Genomic DNA, 16,285 nt, shown 5'->3' with positions numbered 1-16,285 from the left:
CACTTATTAATGTGTCGTAAAAATCTGTTGTAATGTTTTTAAAATGGTATACAACTGCCTTAATTTTGCTGGACCCCAGGAAGAAAAGCTGCTGCCTTGGCAGGAAGTAATGGGGATCCATAATACATACAAATACAGACAGGCCCATACATGTAGACACACACCACACACTCATGTATGCAAAACAGTGTGTCAACAAGTTCATTCTCTCTTATCAGGACAGAAATATTTTCTGGAAAAACGGTCACTCATGATGACATCAGCTATGAGCAAGCCTGCATCCTCTACAACCTGGGTGAGTTGAACCATTGAGTGGTGAAGTGTAAAACTGACCTTTGATCTGCACTGAGGGCCTAACCAGCTGTCAAACAGCTATTTCCTGATTGCCATGATGTTGTCTTCTCTGTAGGTGCTCTCCACTCCATGTTGGGAGCCATGGATAACAGGGTGTCTGAAGAGGTGGGCAGAAGCAACACGTTAACCTCTCTCTCCATGACATCTCACACGGACATTGTGTTGTCCTCCTCTTTCTATCACTTACCTCCTCACTCCCTTCTGTCTCCCTTCCTCCTCTCTCTCTCTCCATGACATCTCACACGGACATTGTGTTGTCCTCCTCTTTCTATCACTTACCTCCTCACTCCCTTCTGTCCTCCCCCCTCTCTCTCTCTCTCCATGACATCTCACACGGACATTGTGTTGTCCTCCTCTTTCTATCACTTACCTCCTCACTCCCTTCTGTCCTCCCCTCTCTCTCTCTCCATGACATCTCACACGGACATTGTGTTGTCCTCCTCTTTCTATCACTTACCTCCTCACTCCCTTCTGTCTCCCTTCCTCTCCTCTCTCTCTCTCCATGACATCTCACACGGACATTGTGTTGACCTCCTCTTTCTATCACTTACCTCCTCACTCCCTTCTGTCCTCCCCTCTCTCTCTCTCCATGACATCTCACACGGACATTGTGTTGACCTCCTCTTTCTATCACTTACCTCCTCACTCCCTTCTGTCCTCCCCTCTCTCTCTCTCCATGACATCTCACACGGACATTGTATTGTCCTCCTCTTTCTATCACTTACCTCCTCACTCCCTTCTGTCTCCCTTCCTCCTCTCTCTCTCTCCATGACATCTCACACGGACATTGTGTTGTCCTCCTCTTTCTATCACTTACCTCCTCACTCCCTTCTGTCTCCCTTCCTCCTCTCTCTCTCTCCATGACATCTCACACGGACATTGTGTTGACCTCCTCTTTCTATCACTTACCTCCTCACTCCCTTCTGTCCTCCCCCCTCTCTCTCTCTCTCTCTCTCCATGACATCTCACACGGACATTGTGTTGTCCTCCTCTTTCTATCACTTACCTCCTCACTCCCTTCTGTCCTCCCCTCTCTCTCTCTCCATGACATCTCACACGGACATTGTGTTGTCCTCCTCTTTCTATCACTTACCTCCTCACTCCCTTCTGTCTCCCTTCCTCCTCTCTCTCTCTCCATGACATCTCACACGGACATTGTGTTGTCCTCCTCTTTCTATCACTTACCTCCTCACTCCCTTCTGTCCTCCCCCCTCTCTCTCTCTCTCCATGACATCTCTCACGGACATTGTGTTGTCCTCCTCTTTCTATCACTTACCTCCTCACTCCCTTCTGTCCTCCCCTCTCTCTCTCTCCATGACATCTCACACGGACATTGTGTTGTCCTCCTCTTTCTATCACTTACCTCCTCACTCCCTTCTGTCTCCCTTCCTCTCCTCTCTCTCTCCATGACATCTCACACGGACATTGTGTTGTCCTCCTCTTTCTATCACTTACCTCCTCACTCCCTTCTGTCCTCCCCTCTCTCTCTCTCCATGACATCTCACACGGACATTGTGTTGACCTCCTCTTTCTATCACTTACCTCCTCACTCCCTTCTGTCCTCCCCTCTCTCTCTCTCTCTCTCCATGACATTTCACACGGACATTGTGTTGTCCTCCTCTTTCTATCACTTACCTCCTCACTCCCTTCTGTCTCCCTTCCTCTCTCTCTCTCTCTCCATGACATCTCACACGGACATTGTGTTGTCCTCCTCTTTCTATCACTTACCTCCTCACTCCCTTCTGTCTCCCTTCCTCCTCTCTCTCTCTCCATGACATCTCACACGGACATTGTGTTGTCCTCCTCTTTCTATCACTTACCTCCTCACTCCCTTCTGTCTCCCTTCCTCCTCTCTCTCTCTCCATGACATCTCACACGGACATTGTGTTGTCCTCCTCTTTCTATCACTTACCTCCTCACTCCCTTCTGTCCTCCCCCCCCTCTCTCTCTCTCCATGACATCTCACACGGACATTGTGTTGTCCTCCTCTTTCTATCACTTACCTCCTCACTCCCTTCTGTCTCCCTTCCTCCTCTCTCTCTCTCCATGACATCTCACACGGACATTGTGTTGTCCTCCTCTTTCTATCACTTACCTCCTCACTCCCTTCTGTCCTCCCCTCTCTCTCTCTCTCTCCATGACATCTCACACGGACATTGTGTTGTCCTCCTCTTTCTATCACTTACCTCCTCACTCCCTTCTGTCTCCCTTCCTCCTCTCTCTCTCTCCATGACATCTCACACGGACATTGTGTTGACCTCCTCTTTCTATCACTTACCTCCTCACTCCCTTCTGTCTCCCTTCCTCCTCTCTCTCTCTCCATGACATCTCACACGGACATTGTGTTGTCCTCCTCTTTCTATCACTTACCTCCTCACTCCCTTCTGTCTCCCTTCCTCCTCTCTCTCTCTCCATGACATCTCACACGGACATTGTGTTGTCCTCCTCTTTCTATCACTTACCTCCTCACTCCCTTCTGTCTCCCTTCCTCTCCTCTCTCTCTCCATGACATCTCACACGGACATTGTGTTGTCCTCCTCTTTCTATCACTTACCTCCTCACTCCCTTCTGTCTCCCTTCCTCCTCTCTCTCTCTCCATGACATCTCACACGGACATTGTGTTGTCCTCCTCTTTCTATCACTTACCTCCTCACTCCCTTCTGTCTCCCTTCCTCCTCTCTCTCTCTCCATGACATCTCACATGGACATTGTATTGTCCTCCTCTTTCTATCACTTACCTCCTCACTCCCTTCTGTCTCCCTTCCTCCTCTCTCTCTCTCCATGACATCTCACACGGACATTGTATTGTCCTCCTCTTTCTATCACTTACCTCCTCACTCCCTTCTGTCTCCCTTCCTCCTCTCTCTCTCTCCATGACATCTCACACGGACATTGTGTTGTCCTCCTCTTTCTATCACTTACCTCCTCACTCCCTTCTGTCCTCCCCTCTCTCTCTCTCCATGACATCTCACACGGACATTGTGTTGTCCTCCTCTTTCTATCACTTACCTCCTCACTCCCTTCTGTCCTCCCCTCTCTCTCTCTCTCTCCATGACATCTCACACGGACATTGTGTTGTCCTCCTCTTTCTATCACTTACCTCCTCACTCCCTTCTGTCTCCCTTCCTCCTCTCTCTCTCTCCATGACATCTCACACGGACATTGTGTTGTCCTCCTCTTTCTATCACTTACCTCCTCACTCCCTTCTGTCTCCCTTCCTCCTCTCTCTCTCTCCATGACATCTCACACGGACATTGTGTTGTCCTCCTCTTTCTATCACTTACCTCCTCACTCCCTTCTGTCTCCCTTCCTCCTCTCTCTCTCTCCATGACATCTCACACGGACATTGTATTGTCCTCCTCTTTCTATCACTTACCTCCTCACTCCCTTCTGTCTCCCTTCCTCCTCTCTCTCTCTCCATGACATCTCACACGGACATTGTGTTGTCCTCCTCTTTCTATCACTTACCTCCTCACTCCCTTCTGTCTCCCTTCCTCCTCTCTCTCTCTCCATGACATCTCACACGGACATTGTATTGTCCTCCTCTTTCTATCACTTACCTCCTCACTCCCTTCTGTCTCCCTTCCTCCTCTCTCTCTCTCCATGACATCTCACACGGACATTGTGTTGTCCTCCTCTTTCTATCACTTACCTCCTCACTCCCTTCTGTCCTCCCCCCTCTCTCTCTCTCTCCATGACATCTCACACGGACATTGTGTTGTCCTCCTCTTTCTATCACTTACCTCCTCACTCCCTTCTGTCCTCCCCCCCTCTCTCTCTCTCCATGACATCTCACACGGACATTGTATTGTCCTCCTCTTTCTATCACTTACCTCCTCACTCCCTTCTGTCCTCCCCCCTCTCTCTCTCTCCATGACATCTCACACGGACATTGTGTTGTCCTCCTCTTTCTATCACTTACCTCCTCACTCCCTTCTGTCCTCCCCTCTCTCTCTCTCATGACATCTCACACGGACATTGTGTTGTCCTCCTCTTTCTATCACTTACCTCCTCACTCCCTTCTGTCCTCCCCCCTCTCCTCTCTCTCTCCATGACATCTCACACGGACATTGTGTTGTCCTCCTCTTTCTATCACTTACCTCCTCACTCCCTTCTGTCCTCCCCTCTCTCTCTCTCTCCATGACATCTCACACGGACATTGTGTTGTCCTCCTCTTTCTATCACTTACCTCCTCACTCCCTTCTGTCTCCCTTCCTCTCCTCTCTCTCTCCATGACATCTCACACGGACATTGTATTGTCCTCCTCTTTCTATCACTTACCTCCTCACTCCCTTCTGTCTCCCTTCCTCTCCTCTCTCTCTCCATGACATCTCACACGGACATTGTGTTGTCCTCCTCTTTCTATCACTTACCTCCTCACTCCCTTCTGTCCTCCCCTCTCTCTCTCTCCATGACATCTCACACGGACATTGTGTTGTCCTCCTCTTTCTATCACTTACCTCCTCACTCCCTTCTGTCCTCCCCCCTCTCCTCTCTCTCTCCATGACATCTCACACGGACATTGTGTTGTCCTCCTCTTTCTATCACTTACCTCCTCACTCCCTTCTGTCCTCCCCTCTCTCTCTCTCTCCATGACATCTCACACGGACATTGTGTTGTCCTCCTCTTTCTATCACTTACCTCCTCACTCCCTTCTGTCCTCCCCTCTCTCTCTCCATGACATCTCTCACGGACATTGTATTGTCCTCCTCTTTCTATCACTTACCTCCTCACTCCCTTCTGTCTCCCTTCCTCTCCTCTCTCTCTCCATGACATCTCACACGGACATTGTGTTGTCCTCCTCTTTCTATCACTTACCTCCTCACTCCCTTCTGTCTCCCTTCCTCTCCTCTCTCTCTCCATGACATCTCACACGGACATTGTGTTGTCCTCCTCTTTCTATTACTTACCTCCTCACTCCCTTCTGTCTCCCTTCCTCTCCTCTCTCTCTCCATGACATCTCACACGGACATTGTGTTGTCCTCCTCTTTCTATCACTTACCTCCTCACTCCCTTCTGTCTCCCTTCCTCCTCTCTCTCTCTCCATGACATCTCACACGGACATTGTGTTGTCCTCCTCTTTCTATCACTTACCTCCTCACTCCCTTCTGGCCCCCCCTCTCTCTCTCTCCATGACATCTCACACGGACATTGTATTGTCCTCCTCTTTCTATCACTTACCTCCTCACTCCCTTCTGTCTCCCTTCCTCTCCTCTCTCTCTCCATGACATCTCACACGGACATTGTGTTGACCTCCTCTTTCTATCACTTACCTCCTCACTCCCTTCTGTCCTCCCCTCTCTCTCTCCATGACATCTCTCACGGACATTGTATTGTCCTCCTCTTTCTATCACTTACCTCCTCACTCCCTTCTGTCTCCCTTCCTCCTCTCTCTCTCTCCATGACATCTCACACGGACATTGTGTTGTCCTCCTCTTTCTATCACTTACCTCCTCACTTCCTTCTGTCCTCCCTTCCTCTCCTCTCTCTCTCTCCATGACATCTCACACGGACATTGTGTTGTCCTCCTCTTTCTATCACTTACCTCCTCACTCCCTTCTGTCTCCCTTCCTCCTCTCTCTCTCTCCATGACATCTCACACGGACATTGTGTTGTCCTCCTCTTTCTATCACTTACCTCCTCACTCCCTTCTGTCCTCCCCTCTCTCTCTCTCTCCATGACATCTCACACGGACATTGTGTTGTCCTCCTCTTTCTATCACTTACCTCCTCACTCCCTTCTGTCTCCCTTCCTCCTCTCTCTCTCTCCATGACATCTCACACGGACATTGTGTTGTCCTCCTCTTTCTATCACTTACCTCCTCACTCCCTTCTGTCTCCCTTCCTCCTCTCTCTCTCTCCATGACATCTCACACGGACATTGTATTGTCCTCCTCTTTCTATCACTTACCTCCTCACTCCCTTCTGTCCTCCCCTCTCTCTCTCTCTCTCTCCATGACATCTCACACGGACATTGTGTTGTCCTCCTCTTTCTATCACTTACCTCCTCACTCCCTTCTGTCTCCCTTCCTCTCCTCTCTCTCTCTCCATGACATCTCACACGGACATTGTGTTGTCCTCCTCTTTCTATCACTTACCTCCTCACTCCCTTCTGTCTCCCTTCCTCCTCTCTCTCTCTCCATGACATCTCACACGGACATTGTGTTGACCTCCTCTTTCTATCACTTACCTCCTCACTCCCTTCTGTCCTCCCCTCTCTCTCTCTCCATGACATCTCACACGGACATTGTGTTGACCTCCTCTTTCTATCACTTACCTCCTCACTCCCTTCTGTCTCCCTTCCTCCCCTCTCTCTCCCTCTAGGGGATGAAGGTGTCATGTACACACTTCCAGTGCTCCGCGGGGGCCTTCTCCTACCTGAGGGACCACTTCAGCCACAACTTCAGCGTGGACATGAGTCACCAGATCCTTAACCTCAACATCAACCTCATGCTGGTAACTATCACACACACACACGTGCGCACATGCATATGTTCTCACAAGCATGAACACACACACTTCATCGTTATTATTTGTCTCCATTCAGGGTCAGGCTCAGGAGTGTCTCCTGGAGAAGTCCATGCTGGACAACAGGAAGAGTTTCCTTGTAGCCCGCATCAGTGCTCAGGTAAATGTCCCTTCTCTCAACACAAGACGTAGTAGCAGGGCACGATTACACCCTCTAGACCTCAGTTGCCGTAGAGCACTGTTGTTCTCAATAGGCATCAAAAGGGGGGGGGGGACTAACTGAACTTATCCAATAAGAAAATGCTAATTATGTTCTGTTGCAAAACGTTTCAGTACGGTGTGCCCTAATGAGTATGACCCAGGTGTGCGACTGTTCTGTTGTTGGCCTGGTCTAGGTGGTGGACTACTATAAGGAGGCGTGCAGGGCTCTGGAGAACTCTGACACAGCCTCCATGCTGGGTAAGATCCAGAAGGACTGGAAGAAACTGGTGCAAATGAAGATCTACTACTTTGCTTCCATCGCTCACGTGAGTTTGAGACAGGACAGTGAGTTGTGAGGGAGTGTATTGCGAATGTGTTCTCAATTTGGTTTACGGATACTCTTTTTTATCGAATAACATATTTATTTTCAGCTGCATATGGGGAAGCAGGCTGAGGAGCAACAGAAATATGGAGAGCGGGTATGTCACCTTCTTGACTATCCCTACTCCCCCCGTGTATATTCCTCTGCATACCTCCATTCCTCTACATACTAATGTTTCTCCTTATGCACCTGTTTTTCTAAAGCTGGCTTACCTGCAGAGCTCCTTAGACAAACTCAGTGAAGCCGTCAAGTTGGCCAAGGTACAGTCACCTTCCAATTGACTCTTGTGTGTAAACCTTTTTCATTTTCCATTCTGAAATGGATGCTTTTGCATCTGTTATCAAGCTTACAATAACAAAGGAACTGTCTTTATGCTCCTTCCCCTCAACCTCTCTGTTTGAACAGGGTCAGCCGGACAGTGTGCAGGAGGCCTTGAAGTTCACCATGGACGTGATAGGGGGAAAGTAAGCAGCTATATTCCCTACTGTATATTCACTTATGATTGTGGGTAGGTTGGTACAATCTTTACCCTTTGAGATTGTTAGACAGTCAGACACATTCTTTCTGCTCCGTCTTCTCCTTTTATTTTGATATTCCTTATCCCCTGTCCCTTGTAGGTTCAACTCTGCCAAGAAAGACAATGACTTCATCTACCATGAGACTGTGCCCTCGTTGGAGACTCTTGCTTCCGTCAAAGGTCACATTGAACCCTGACCTCTGACCTATCCTCACACACAACCTCTCCTGCATTTCATATACTATATTTGGATTTTCATTGTCATCGTGTCCTCTCTAGGTGCCCCCCTGGTGAAGGCCTTGCCCGTGAACCCAACTGATCCCAGTGTCACAGGACCAGACCTGTTTGCCAAGCTGGTGCCCATGGCTGCCCACGAGGCCTCCTCTCTCTACAGTGAAGAGAAGGCCAAGTTGCTACGGGACATCATGGCCAAGATAGACAGCAGGAATGAGACTCTAGAGTGAGTAGGAGAGTCGGAGGGGCTGTGTGTGTATTTGTGTCGTCTAGGTACGCCTTTTACGATTTAATATAGTGACTTTGTGTGGTTACTGATGTAGCTCTGGGTTTACAGGCAGTTTATGGACTCTCTGGGTCTGGAGCCAGACTCAGTAGATAACCTGGACATGTACAGTCACATCCCCCCCGTACTGATGGAGAAGTGTGCTGCGCTCAGTGTCAGACCAGACACCGTCAAGAGCCTCATTCAGTCCATGCAGGGTGAGTGGTTGGGCCTGGGACACACACATACACATGTCACACACACACATACAGTGGGGCAAAAAAGTATTTAGTCAGCCACCAATTGTGCAAGTTCTCCCACTTAAAAAGATGAGAGAGGCCTGTAATTTTCATCATAGGTACACTTCAACTATGACAGACAAAATGAGGAAAAGAAATCCATAAAATCACATTGTAGGATTTTTTATGAATTTATTTGCAAATTATGGTGGAAAATAAGTATTATTATTATTATGCCTTTCGATACTATCCCTATGTCTCTCTCCCTCAGTCTTGTCTGGTGTATTCACGGATGTGGAGGCGTCTCTGAGGGAGATCCGGGACGTGCTGGAGGAGGACGAGGCCGGGGTGCGGGCGCTGCAAGAGGCGGTGGGAGGAGGCCCCGCGGCAGAGCTGCACCCCCAGGCACATGCCCAGACCCTGGCTGAGATCCGCAGAGACCTGGAGAAGTACATGGAGGCCCATGAGAAGGCCAGCTTCACCAACACCGAGCTGCACAGAGCCATGAACCTGCACATCAGTAACCTGAGGCTGCTGGGGGGACCACTGGATGCCCTGAGAGACGCCCTGCCGAGGCCCCAACTCAACCAGGGTGGGTATAGGAAAGTGGAAAAGAGTTGTGGTGTTTATGGTGTCATTTGGAGTGTGTTTCTAAATGTGTGTGTGTGTGTTCCTACAGAGGAGGTGGCGGGGCTGCAGTGCATGAAGAGGATCCTGGGTAAGGTGCAGGAGATGAGGGACCAGAGGAGCACCCTGGAAAAACAGCTGCGTGACCTCATCCAGCAGGACGACATCACTTCCTCCCTTGTCACTACCGAGCGCACTGACATGAAGGTACAAGACATTGTGTGTGGGTTTGATCTTCAGGAAATTCTAGACTAACGCATGCCTCTAAACACACTATATGTAACATTTGCCTCTCTCTCTCTCTCTCTCTCCCCCTCTCCCTCGCTCTCCCTCTCTCCCTCTCTCCCCCTCTCCCTCGCTCTCCCCTCCCTCTCTCTCCCCCTCTCCCTCCCTCTCTCCCCCTCGCTCTCCTCTCTCTCTCTCTCTCTCTCTCTCTCTCGCTCTCCCTCTCTCTCTCTCTCGCTCTCCCCTCCCTCTCTCCCTCTCCCTCTCTCTCTCTCCCTCTCTCTCCCTCTCTCTCTCTCCCTCTCTCCCCCTCTCTCTCTCTCCCTCTCTCCCCCTCTCCCTCGCTCTCCCTCCCTCTCCCCTCGCTCTCCCCTCGCTCTCCCCTCCCTCTCTCCCCCTCTCCCTCTCTCTCCCCCTCTCGCTCTCCTCTCTCTCTCTCACTCTCGCTCTCGCTCTCTCGCTCTCCCCTCCCTCTCTCCCTCGCTCTCCCCTCCCTCCCTCTCTCCCTCGCTCTCCCCTCGCTCTCCCCTCGCTCTCCCCTCGCTCTCTCTCCCTCGCTCTCTCTCCCCCTCTCCCTCGCTCTCCCCTCCCTCTCTCTCCCTCTCTCCCTCCCTATAGAGGTTGTTTGAGGAGCAATTGAAGAAGTATGAGCAGGTGAAGGTGTACATCGACCAGAACCTCTCTGCCCAGGAGAACATCCTCAAGGCGCTGACGGAAGCCAACGTGCAATACGCCTCGGTCCGCAAGGGCCTCGCCGAGACGGAACACAAGTGAGCAAGGTCTTGGGAAGGGTTTTAGTGGGACACCAGTACTATTTGTCAAAGGACGCTGTTCCAGTCCAAGGCCATAGGGACGGGGCCAATAAAGAGAATCAGAACACACAAACAAATCGGAGCAGACAAATGGAAACACTAGAAACATAAAGCATTAGCCTCATGTCATTGTTACTGAAGAAGTTATCTCACCTCTCCCTTTCTCTTCCTCTTCTCCTCCTTCCTTTCTCTCGCTCCAACTCTCAGGTGGAACGGCACAGTGCAGACCCTGGTGGCGTCCTATGAGGCTTACGAGGACCTGATGAAAAAGTCCCAGGAGGGGAAGGAGTTCTACGAGGACCTGGAGACCAAGTCCTCCCGCCTGCTGGAGAGAGCTAAGACTCTGTGTCAGGGCAGGGAGGAGGAGAGGAAGGCCGTGCTGGACAGGGAGACCCAGAAGAACCCCCCTTCTCGGCCCACTGCAGCCAAACCGTCCCTGGGGTCCAAGGGGGGCTCAGACGTGGACTCTGCCTGTTCTAGTCTTGAGGATGCTGAGCTAGCCCAGATCAACGCTGCTATACTGAGCCTGGGAGGAGACCTGCCTGACGAGCTTCATAGTCTACCCCCCGACCACCCCTCCCTGCACTCTGCCCTTCGCCCGGGACCTGAGGCTTTCCTTCCCGGTGCCAATCTGGGTGGCAATGCTTCGTTACCCTGGCCAGGGGCACCTGGGGCACCGCTCTATACCCCTCAGTTCCCCCCAAACCTTCGCCCGCACCATTTCCCTGGCCCGCTCCCCGCCCAGGGTTTCCCTCGCGGACCCTTCACTCAGCTACCCCCCCAGCAGACCCCTGTTTCTGGCTATGGCCCTCCCCAGCCGCAAGCCCCCCAAACTGGGGGAGTCCGTGCCCCTTTCCGTCCCTCCACTACTACAGTAGATAGTATCCAGACCCCCATCCTCAGTTATAACTCAGCCCCACGCCACCCTGTACCACATACTGTCTCTGCAGGCTACGCTGTTCCCCCACAGATGGGTGTGTACCCACAGTACATGACCCAGCCTGGGGTGCCCATGCAAGCGCCCAGCCAGGTACCACACCAACATCCACAGCAGCAGTACCAACACCCTCCTGGGCAGCTGCCCCCTGGCTACCAGTCTGCCCCCAGGGCTATGCCCGGGCCCCGACCCCAGGCCCAGCAGGGTTACCCACAGTACATGCCCCCCCAGCACCAGCCCCGGCCACCCATGCCCCCCCAGTATCAACAACCATATCCTGGTCAGCCCCAGCCACAACCCCAGCTTGGCTACCAGCCCCAGTTACCACAGGGCTATCAGCCTCAACACCCTCAGCAGGGCTACCCACCCCAACAGCCCCAACACATGATCCCAAGGGGCCCTCACCCACAGATGCCCCCCACTGCCCAGCCCATGCCCCCTGTCTCCCAACCATACATGCAACCTGCCAACCAACAGATGCCCCCGCACCCTCATCAGCAGATGCTACCTTCCCAACAACAACAAATGCATCCCAACGCCCAGCAAATGCACCCTCATCCACAAATGCACCCTGGCCCTCATCAGCAGATGCCCGCTAACAGCCAGCTGATGCCCCCAGTTTCCCAGGCTTACCTGCCCCCCACCAGCCAGCCCATGCCCCCTGGCCTGCACCAGCAGATGCCCCCTGCTTCCCAGCCCCATCATGTCCACCTCCCTCAGGCTTACCTGCCCAGGGGCCCCCTCCCACCTCAGGGGCCTCAGATGCCCCACCCTGGTCAACCCCCCCAACATGTCTACCAGCCCCAGTTACCACAGGGCTACCAGCCTCCTATAATGCCTCATTCAGCCCCCCAACAGTCCCAGGCTCCTCAACCTGTAGCCCCCATGACCCCCACCATGTACGCTACTCCTTCAGGTGTGAACGGCACTCCCGGAACCCCACCACAGCCCACCTCTATGGGCCAACCTCGGCCTCCTCCCCAGCACATGATTCCACCAACTGCTGGAGCTCCTCCAGTGGCCCTCCCACCTAATGTCATCCTTCCCTCGCCCTCACCTTCCCCTTCTCCCTCCCCAGGCCCCTCTTCCCTAGGCCTGGCCCCCAGAGGCCCTCCCCAGCCCCCACCCCTGGCGGTCCACCCTCTCTCCCTTCCTCCTCATCCCCCTCCACCTCCCTCTTCCCGCGCCAGAACTCCATCACAGACGACCTGCTCTCCTCCAGCCCAGAGAGCCAGCCCGGTGGCCCCAAAGCCCCCGCCAACGTCCTCCAACCCACCAAGGCTGACCCTCAGGACGGGGAGCGCCGCAAGAAGAGCTCCCAGGGCATCCGGCTGATCCAGGGCGACCCGTACCAAGCCCCTGAACGCGTAGCCCGCCTCTGCGGCGAACTGGAACGCTTCCGGTTGGCCGTGGAGTCTCTGGAGCGCCCGTCGGTGGACGAAGGTGGCCTGTCGCCACTGGATGCCCGCTGGAAGGAGCTCCAGGAGGGGCAGGAGAGGGACGCCAGGCAGCTGTCCATCGCCATCGCCCGCTGCTACACCATGAAGAACCGTCACCAGGACGTGATGCCCTACGACTGTAACCGCGTGCTGCTGCGCTCGGGCAAGGACGACTACATCAACGGCAGCTTTGTGGAGGAGCTGTCGCCCTACTGCCCGCGCCTCATCGCCACGCAGGCGCCGCTGTCGGGCACGGCCGCCGACTTCTGGCTCATGGTGTGGGAGCAGAAGGTTTCGCTGGTGGTCATGCTGGTCTCAGAGCAGGAGTTAGATAAGGTATGAACACACACTCAGAGGAGAAGGAATGGGTCATTCTAGGGGTCGCTCATAAAGGCTTACTACTGTGGGTGGTAGATGTACCACCTGTTTGTTTGTTATACCCAAGAAGGAATAAAAGGTAGGTAAGGAATTGGATAATGCAGAACTTTGATGAGATGGTTTATTTACTTCCAGACTAAACGTTTGTGAAAACACATTTATTATTTCATTGGAAGTTATCGGTCCATATTTTGATTTACACATTGTCATTTATTGAGAGAATCCCAACTCCTAGTTGTTTCTTTACTGTGTTTCCGTAGGGAAAGGTTTTGCGATATTTCCCGACAGAACGCGGCCAGCAGCTTGCTCAGGGACCAATCACAGTCACCCTGACTACGCAGAAGACCACGCCCACCCACGTGGAGCGAATGATTGGCCTGCAATATCGTGACCAGAGCCTCAAACGCACCGTCATACACCTACAGTTCACCTCCTGGCCTGAGCTGTGAGTCCACACAGTAACAACTGAATAACCACTGTATGCATGAAAATTAATATCTGGCTATCAAATACCATTTCACTTCTTCTCTCTCTCTCTCCCCCCCCTCCCCCTCCCAGGGGTCTTCCTGAGAGCAAGAGCAATGTCATCTGCTTCATCCAGGAGGTTCATGGATACTACCTGCACCAGAGGCCCTTATACACACCTATTGTTGTGCACTGCAGGTAACACACACATGCTATTTTATTACTATCACCAAACATCATGATGATGAATCAAAACCCCATGTATGTGAGTATTGCCACGAACCCGGTCTCTCTCCGTGACCTCAGCTCTGGCGTGGGGCGTACTGGCGCCCTCTGTCTGCTGTATGCAGCGGTACAGGAGCTGGAGGCAGGGAACAGCATCCCTGACCTACCTCTACTGGTCAAGAAGATGAGGCAGCAGAGGAAGAACATGTTGCAGGAGAAGGTTAGAGACACACACCTAACGACCTCATGCTTACAAGGGGTTGAATGTGCAGTCTCGTAAGAGTGACGTCACATAGGCAAGTTCTCTAGTAAAGCTCAAGCCCAGTGCATTGAGTCAGTGTTTGTTTGTAGGTGTGATGGCTCTTCAAGTTGTCTCCTCTCTCTGGTGTCTGTCCACAGCTGCACCTGAAGTTCTGTTACGAGGCGGTGCTGAAACACGCTGAGCAGGTCCTCCAGAGACACGGCTACCTACCTACCGCCCCTTGCAGCAAGACACCCAGCACTGCTGCCACCAAAGTGAGCCCAGTCTCTCACTGAGACAGTTTTTGATCCTTTTGGCATTCAGGCTTTAGAGTCTCAGGCACCTGAATGGATAGTGAGTAGTGGTGATTGAAGTCGTAAATATGCTCCTATTGAAAATGTAGTTGGAAAAACAATTTTATTTGCACTCGATGTAAGCTAAAATTGAGAGGCCCTATAGATGGGTTAGCTGACAACGTCACGAAAACTATGTGCACGCTTCAATGGGGCAGAAGTATATGAGTTGTTGTGATTCTGGATGGCCAGATAGCTAGCAACAATGACAAGAAACTGCCATGTGGGGAGTTGTTTCAGCTAGTTTTATCTTGTTTTCACTGATTTCATGTCAATGTCAATATGGCAAAAAATTTGCTAGCTAACCAACATCTGTAATGATGTATTTGAGAGACATTGTGCACATTTATGAGTGTTCATTGTGCACATTTATGAGAGTGTTCATTGTGCACATTTATGTTTTCAATAAACATTGGAGACAAAATATAGTTTGCATGTTGTCAACAATCTAAGCCAACCCTGTCTGTTTTGCCCCATAGTTGCTTACGTTTCGCTGCTGTTGCTTGACAACCAACCCGTCTATGCGACTCCTGTCTAAATATTGTCTGGTTGTCTTTTCCCTGTAGCCTTACTCTCGCCAGGAGTCGCAACAGGACATAGTTCTGGGAGGTGACATGACCATCAGCTCCATTCAGGCCACCATCGCCAAACTCAGCATCCGGCCTCCCAGTGCCACTGACCCAGCCATGGACCCTGTCCTCGACAGTGGCGCTTCCTCTGGTCTGGAGGACCAACCCTTCAACCCCCCCACCGACCTGCCCTTGGATAGAGAGCTAGAGCCAGCCCCCGCCACCGCCCGGGACCCCTCTCCCAGCAAGACCCTACTCTCCTCCCCAGAGAAGGTTCAGTCCCAATCACCCAATGGTGTGGATGCCACCGCCCCTTCCTCTCCCCCCACAGCCAATAACCATGCAGTCCCAGAGGTGACCCCTGATCCAGCCCCTCCCTCTGGCCCGGCCCCAAACTCCCTGGAGCTGCTGGCCTCTCTGACTCCCGAGGCCTTCTCCATGGAGGGTGGTGGGTGCAAGGGGAAGCACCGTGTCACTAAGCAGAGCTTCCTGCAGCCTGCCGAGGGCCAGGGCCTCCACCAGGGGCCCAGCGAGGAGGGGGGAGACGACCCCCTGAGCAGCCTAGACCCGCTCTGGAGCCTCAACAAGAACTGAAACACAGGAGCCACGACGCCCTCTTTCTTTCTCACTTCATAGCCGTGTGTCAAACTGACCTGTAGCCTTTAGTACTAGTTCTTCTTGATTCTGATTCTTAGTTAATGAACCAAAATTACTAGAATGGTGGAAACTCCAAGAATCACAACTAGAAGTGCTTAGTGGTAGGGGCAAGGGGTTGGTTTGAACCTGGGCCTTTCTGTTGCTTCAGGGGTCATACATTCCGCCTCCCATCACTGGTGGCCTGGCTGTGCTTCTGGGACCAAATCATGGAGCACTCGTCTTTTCTTTCCTTCTCTTTGTCTGTGTTTCTACTTGTACCAGATGGGACTGTTCTTCACTCCATGCTTCAGAGCTGGCCACTCGGCATCACTACAATCCCAGCACGCCATCCTAGCAGCAGTTTCTATGGTCCCCTCGTACAGCTGGTCTCTCCAGGCACGGGGTTGGCTTGGGCTCTTCATGTGGACTAAGATGATGACGGTAGTGACTGATATGGTTGCACTAAGGTGACGCAGACAGAGGCCAAAGGGTGGGGGAGGAGCCTGCAGACGAAGGCGTCGTTGTGGTAACCGCATGCATACATGAATCGGCACGTCTTAAAATGTTTTTCTTGTCTTTCATTAACACTGTAAATATATCTTGAATAAATGTAACTACCCTCACGTTATTACGTTGTCATGGTTTTGACTACTGTATTTAAAATACACACCCACAGCTTATGGAATGTTTGAATTGATATATGGTTTATTTCTCAAGTG

The 16,285-nt window shown here is 52.1% G+C and overlaps 1 protein-coding gene across 1 annotated transcript in view; it reads left to right on the top strand.

Moving 5' to 3' along the window:
- LOC115141046 (tyrosine-protein phosphatase non-receptor type 23-like) overlaps positions 1–16,194 on the top strand; it is a 37,615-nt gene extending 21,421 nt beyond the window's left edge. The window contains 21 exon segments of the mRNA XM_029679628.2: positions 219–295; positions 410–459; positions 6,678–6,809; positions 6,901–6,981; positions 7,217–7,348; positions 7,454–7,501; positions 7,608–7,664; positions 7,810–7,868; positions 8,022–8,101; positions 8,201–8,381; positions 8,493–8,638; positions 8,931–9,251; positions 9,339–9,493; positions 10,130–10,281; positions 10,531–12,356; positions 12,359–13,035; positions 13,338–13,522; positions 13,636–13,740; positions 13,849–13,987; positions 14,167–14,283; positions 14,928–16,194. Coding sequence (XP_029535488.2) covers positions 219–295; positions 410–459; positions 6,678–6,809; positions 6,901–6,981; positions 7,217–7,348; positions 7,454–7,501; positions 7,608–7,664; positions 7,810–7,868; positions 8,022–8,101; positions 8,201–8,381; positions 8,493–8,638; positions 8,931–9,251; positions 9,339–9,493; positions 10,130–10,281; positions 10,531–12,356; positions 12,359–13,035; positions 13,338–13,522; positions 13,636–13,740; positions 13,849–13,987; positions 14,167–14,283; positions 14,928–15,524 — 5,317 coding nt within the window. The 3' untranslated portion in view covers positions 15,525–16,194.
- The last annotated feature ends 91 nt before the right edge of the window (positions 16,195–16,285 follow it).

The sequence above is a fragment of the Oncorhynchus nerka genome, linkage group LG14, assembly GCF_034236695.1.
Source record: "Oncorhynchus nerka isolate Pitt River linkage group LG14, Oner_Uvic_2.0, whole genome shotgun sequence".
NCBI classification, from domain to species: domain Eukaryota; kingdom Metazoa; phylum Chordata; class Actinopteri; order Salmoniformes; family Salmonidae; genus Oncorhynchus; species Oncorhynchus nerka.
Note: the sequence above shows the minus strand (reverse complement) of the source record. Positions and strands in the feature narration are given on the sequence as shown.